At 43.7% G+C, this 5,867-nt stretch overlaps 1 protein-coding gene and 1 non-coding gene across 2 annotated transcripts; both read left to right on the top strand.

Annotated features, from left to right (window-relative positions):
• The first annotated feature begins 1,347 nt into the window (after nucleotides 1-1,347).
• On the top strand, nucleotides 1,348-1,454 carry LOC120269716. The gene has a single exon (XR_005539356.1). It is a non-coding gene; the product is annotated as a small nucleolar RNA R71 (small nucleolar RNA).
• A 2,690-nt stretch (nucleotides 1,455-4,144) lies between these two features.
• Nucleotides 4,145-5,347, top strand: LOC120269264 (probable ribosomal protein S11, mitochondrial). Its single transcript, XM_039276597.1, has one exon. It carries the CDS (start codon nucleotides 4,665-4,667, stop codon nucleotides 5,178-5,180), a length of 516 nt encoding a protein of 171 aa, XP_039132531.1. The 5' UTR covers nucleotides 4,145-4,664; the 3' UTR covers nucleotides 5,181-5,347.
• Nucleotides 5,348-5,867: the final 520 nt, after the last annotated feature.

Below are 5,867 nucleotides of genomic sequence, written 5' to 3'. Positions count from 1 at the left end.
AATTATACCTCGAGGATGATGAACAGAGTGATCGGCCAGCTGTAAAGTCATGCGGGTTGGCCATGGCTCTCCTAACCCCAATTTCTGAAAACAAAAGTGTACGGCATGACATTAATACTAGCTCCCGAATCGGCTAAAGCTTTTTCTTCCCCCAAACCTCCGATTGCACAAGGTATGATAAAGCATCCCGGATCTTTCATTTTGTTTGGCAGATTTTTTTGAAGCATTGCCGAACAATTCCCTTCTAACACCACAACTACACTTTCCTCCATCTTCCTCTTGTTGGTCAAGAGGTCCTTCAAGAACTTTGCATAATGAGGCATTTGAGATAACGCCTCTACAAAGGGAATGTTAATGTGTAACTATTTGAATAGATGCAGAAATTTCCTATTTTGCGCATCAGCTTGGTCTTTCTTCAAACGCGCCGGATAAGGGATCCTTGGAGTATATGAAGGGAGTGACGCAGCTAGTCGCTTCTCGTTATCTTGCACCTTATCATTTGGCAGTTTCTGAGGAAATTCAGCAATCTTCCCAGTGGGGGTTTTAGCTTGAAGAATTTCAGAATTTTTCTCAGTAGTGAGCTCTTCTTGGAGTTCTCGACCACTTCTCAAAGTGATCGCCTTCACTTGCTCCCTTGTGTTAGTCTATGGGTTACTTGGTAGGCTCCCTAAAGGTCTCTCCGCCAATGACTTTGCTATTTGTCCAACTTGATTCTCCAAATTATGTAAAGAAGCGGTATGATTGCGGAGTGTTGCTTCTATGTTTTGGAACCTTGTGTCGGTTAATTGAATAAACTTTGATAAAACCCTTTCTAATTCTGAAATTCTCTTTGGAATCAAAGGTGTTTGCTGAAATCCGGGTGGGGTAGTGGTCTTTTGCTGCCCTTGATTGCCCCACGAGAGATTTGGGTGGTTTCTCCACCCTTGGTTGTAAGTGTTGCTATACGGATTACCTTGTCCTCTTACGGAATTGCCCACAAAATCTACTTGTTCACTTGGGGCTAAAGTTGTAATCGAGATAGGGCAATCCGACGGCATATGTGAGCCCCCACAACCATCATAATTTGTGATTGCGGCTACCCTTAATGAAGTCAAAGTGTCCAATTTCTTGGTCAGTGCTTCTACTTGGGCTGCCAAGGATGTAACCGCGTCGATCTCATGGAGTCCGACCACTTTCTTCTTGTTTCTTACATTCCATTGGTAGCTATTCAAACCCATTTCTTCAATTAACTGTCGGGCTTCTTCGCGAGTCTTGTTTCCCAATGTTCCTCCTGCGGCGGCATCAAGAAGTTGTTTGCTACTCGAGTTCAACCCATTGTAAGATGATTGAATAACCATCCACTCGGGGAACCCATGTTGTGGACACTTCCGCAAGAGGTCCTTGAATTGTTCCCAAGTCTCAAATAAAGATTCAAGCTCCATTTGAACAAATGATGATATCTCATTGCGAAGTTTTGCCAATTTCCCCGGAGGAAAATACCTTGCAAGGAAAGCCTCGGCCATTTCATTCCATGTTGTAATCGAGGCTCTTGGCAATGAATGAAGCCATTGTTTGGCTCTCCCCTTTAATGAGAATGGAAAAGCCCTCAAACGGATTGCATCATCCGAGACCCCATTGATCTTCAACATATCGCAAACTTCAAGGAAATTTTCAATATGATTGTTTGGGTCTTCATCCGATAACCCATTAAATTGTGCGGACTGTTGAACCATTTGAATGAAACCCGGCTTTAACTCAAAATTCTGGGCTGCCACCAGTGGCCTAACAATGCTCGATTGTGTCCCACGAATTGTAGGCCTAGCAAAATCTGAGAGTGTTCTTGGTTGCCCCCTTGTTCTGCCATATTCTCAGATTCTTCAACCTCTATTTCAGCTGAATAATTCTGTTCTTGCATAGGTTCCTTGCCCTTTCTACGAATTCTTCACTCAATTTTAGGATCCTCTTCAACCAATGTCGAAGGGTTCCCTCGGGTCATAACCTGTAGCTGAAATCAATGAAAAGAAACAATAAGAATGGCGGAAGAGATAAGTGAAGTGGAAATAGAAAATGAAAATGTGAAAGACTAAAGTAACCATGTCCTAGCGTTCCTAATATCCCGTTCCGCGGCAACGGTGCCAAAAAAGTGACACGTCCGAATATGCGTGTATGTACAGCAAGTGCAAGGGTGTCAAAGTAATAATTACCTCGGTGAGTGGGTAGTCGAATCCACAGGGAACGGAAGTATTAGTATTAACCAATTCTTAGTTATCTAGTTGAAATCAATGGATATGATGAAATGAACTAATTGCGAATTAATAAGTAAGCAAGAGAGCAAGAAAACGAGTAAAGGAGATCCTAATCAATAAAGATGAGGTATCCGGGCAATGCTCCCCCTAGGATCTAACATGAAGCTCACGATTCACTAAATGCTTCTAAATCGAGTCTAATGAGTCGAGGTAATCCAAGAACAACAGGTTCTTGCCTCCAAGCCACCGGTACTAGTCCCCTACAAGGTCCCGGTGGAGAAATCACTTAATCTCAACACCTCACACCCTATATGACCGCAATACGCTGTAGGGACACCTAAGAGTGAAACCGATTCCTAAGGATAGATCCAACCCTAATTCTAGGCGAAGGATCTCTAACCCCCTACAAGGTCCCGGGGGAGAAATCTCTCAATCTCACGCCTCACACCAAATATGGTTGCATAGAGTTTAGGGAATACGGAGATAGGAAACACTCAATTGGAAGGGAGAGGGGACACTCCACTAACTCTAATGGAGACCTCTCTCACATCAAAGTAACAAATCATGCAAATCCAATCAACGTCAAGGATTAATTAAACAAGCAAGCAATGGGAATACAAGGTTAAAAACTCAAATCAACTCGAATTAATAGAAACATAAAGCAAATCATTACAAAAAAACATAAATCCTAGGGTTCACATGCCCAAATACCTACTAAGGTTTAGCCCTCCATGGAGCAAGTTACAAAACAATGATTATTACAATGAAAAAGCAATGAAAGCCATGAAGTAAAAACCCCCTTAAATTCGTGATGATGGCCTTGATGGGTCGCCCAACGTCTTGAAGAATCCTTCTCCGAAGCTAGGTCGCCGAAGGCTCCCTCTTTGCTATGACGGAGAGAAGATCGATCAAAGTTGGTGATGGACGCCCCCCAATATCGCCAAAGACCTCCTCCAAAACCCTAGCCGCCTTGCCTTCAAAGTGCTCGCCAAAACACTCGCCAAAAGTCTCCTCCAAAAATAGGGCAAACGGCCTATTTAAAGCCCAAAAATCACGCCTGTCACGTGCCCTCACGCGCCCGTGTGGATTTTCCACGCGGCGCGTGGGTGCAGAAATTTCACGCTGGGCGCGTGAGCAAGTAACTTTTGCTACGATGCTACAGTGAAAATTGCTACAATACTTTTTCACAAAAACGCGATCCAAATACTCTTCTCTTGAGGCCACATGTCCGGGCACACGTCCATGTGGTAGGCTATAAAAACTTTTCTTCATCGACGTATCTTTTGAGAGGTCTTGCAATCTTCAAAAAGAGAAGGAACATGAAGATGTGGCTGCCTCTGTGCCCTTCCAACTAGTGAATTGACTTGAATCTTCTTGGAAGTCGGCACACATCTCCACGTTTATGAACTCCTCTCGTGTCTTGGTCCTTGAATTAAACAAGAACTCCCAACATTGTGTCTTTATAGCCTATCTTTGCTTCCTTTTTACTCTTCAAGGCATTCACAACCTATATGCATAAAAAGAACACCAAATACACAATATGAGACATAAACCACAGTAAAAAAATGATGCTCAATGCATGTAAAACATATATAAAAATATGTCTACCCAAGCACTTATCACCAATGCAGCCAGCTTTTCCATCTTCAGGCAATCGCATAATACCTTCAGAAACTCATCCCATGAGCCGAAGGTTGTCTAACCAGTCCGAGCATCATCGGCCTACCGAGTTCTCCACCAAAGCTTGGTATCGCCAGTAAAGTACATACCCACCAAGGGTACTTACTCGACTTAAGCTTTCTTTCTTCGGGTCTCACGACCTTTGCTGCGGAAAGGCTGTCCTTGTTCTTCTTCTCCTTGCTTTTCTTTGTTTTTTTCATTCGAAAGTTCAAGCAAGAGATTCAAAGCTCAAAAAAAGAGTACTCTGTAGAGAATGAATGCGAGTCAAGCAAAGCCTTGGAATTCTTCGGACTAAGGAAAGAAGGCGTAAACTAACTATCGGAAGCTAAGAGCACTTGTCTCAAGAGTAGAAGAACTAGCAACTTGAAGAGCTTTCCTCAAGAACCCAGGAGTCCCACATCATCCGGACAATCGACTGAGCCACATTCGAGCCTCTAGCACTTCAGTCCCTACAAACCGAGTTTATCCACTACAGCATGATAGCTCTTCCCTCTTCTTGTAGGATTCATCCATTAGACCTTCTACCCGATCCACTCAGCAGAACTAGAGCAGAACAAAAGAAGGCAAGAACTTCGAAAGCCCATTTTGAAGCGAAGAAATATAGTACTTTGCTGAGAGCACTAGACCTTCTCTCTTTCTGGATTGATTCCCACTCACTGCCTGATAGCTGGCTTGGCCCATGAGACCTATTGTCTTATTGTCCTGGCAAGGGCCGAGACTGAGAGGCTTGGGCTTGCGGGTGCGGGCAGTTTCAAATCCATGAACTTCGTACAGAGCATCTCGGAGGAAGATGAGCAATGTTCACGGAAAAAGAACACAGATTTTGTCCATGTCTTACTGATAAAAAATAAGACCTTTGTGACCGTGACAGATGCTAGGGGGAATAAGAAGACTGGGGCCTCCGCAGGTTGTTTGGAGGAAAGAAAAGGGCGGTCTCGTCTTTCTCGGTATGCTGCTGAAGCAACTGCGGAACATGTCGGGCGATCCGCCAGAAAGATGGGTTTGAAGTCAGTTGTCATGAAAGTGAAAGGATCTACTTATTTCAGGAAAAAGAATAAAGTGATCTTGAGCTGGAGAGAAGGTTTTCGAGGTGAAGGAGTAGGAGATCAATCTCAAATTATGTACATCCACGATGTGACCCAACTTCCACATAATGGATGCCGACTCCCCAAAAAACGTCGTGTTCAAATAAAAGAGTTCCAACCATTTTTGAATCTCCATTTTAACTTGACAAGAAAGAATTCCGGAAAAAATCTGACTCGGAAGGGAGGCTAGACTAATTGACTGAGCGAGACTCCATCCAACTATTCTGCATCCATAACGCAAAGCCGCGTGAGTGAAGCAACCTAAACTTTGTAGTCAAGGCGAAGCTCCATTGTGGACGTGAGGATCCCGTTCTATTGAGCCTTCCCGCTTATCCTACATACAACTCAGTCAGATTAGGCGGGCTAAGCCTCAAGCTATCACCTCGACGTTTTGAGCTAGCCTATCTAGTCTAGTTTTTATTGCTGCGTCTGCTTACGCTCTAGTTGTCGGGGGGCTAGCTGGCTTGCTGCTTTCTTTCTTTTCTCGGAAATCAAAGGCGAATAAAATACAATATTACCCGGAAAAAAGGGACTAACAGCTGCTGAGGTTAGATTTTTGGATCAGGGAGGAAAAAATGCAATGATAGAATGAAATTACTAGGAAGACGCCGCCTCGACATCTCTTTGTCTGCGGTAAGGGTAATGCCCCTAAAACCATAAGTTGTAGTATGTCCTCTCGGACAACCGATGGTTCTTCGAGTTCGTGCCAAAGTCTATCTTTCATGCTTAGCGCTTTTAATTTATCAAGACCCTTTTTCACCAAACATAGAGATGAACTCATCCCATAAGGCCTATCAATGGAGTCTATCAATGTCCCATATAACATTTATCTGTAGGAGGGGATACGCTTGATGAGCTCAAGAGACTTTAGAAATGT

The sequence above is a fragment of the Dioscorea cayenensis genome, chromosome 9 (genome assembly GCF_009730915.1).
Source record: "Dioscorea cayenensis subsp. rotundata cultivar TDr96_F1 chromosome 9, TDr96_F1_v2_PseudoChromosome.rev07_lg8_w22 25.fasta, whole genome shotgun sequence".
Taxonomy (NCBI): domain Eukaryota; kingdom Viridiplantae; phylum Streptophyta; class Magnoliopsida; order Dioscoreales; family Dioscoreaceae; genus Dioscorea; species Dioscorea cayenensis.
Note: the sequence above shows the minus strand (reverse complement) of the source record. Positions and strands in the feature narration are given on the sequence as shown.

Coding starts and splice junctions, on each gene's coding strand:
- LOC120269264 (XM_039276597.1), top strand. CDS start 4,665: ATGAACTTCGTACAGAGCATCTCGGAGGAAGATGAGCAATGTTCACGG.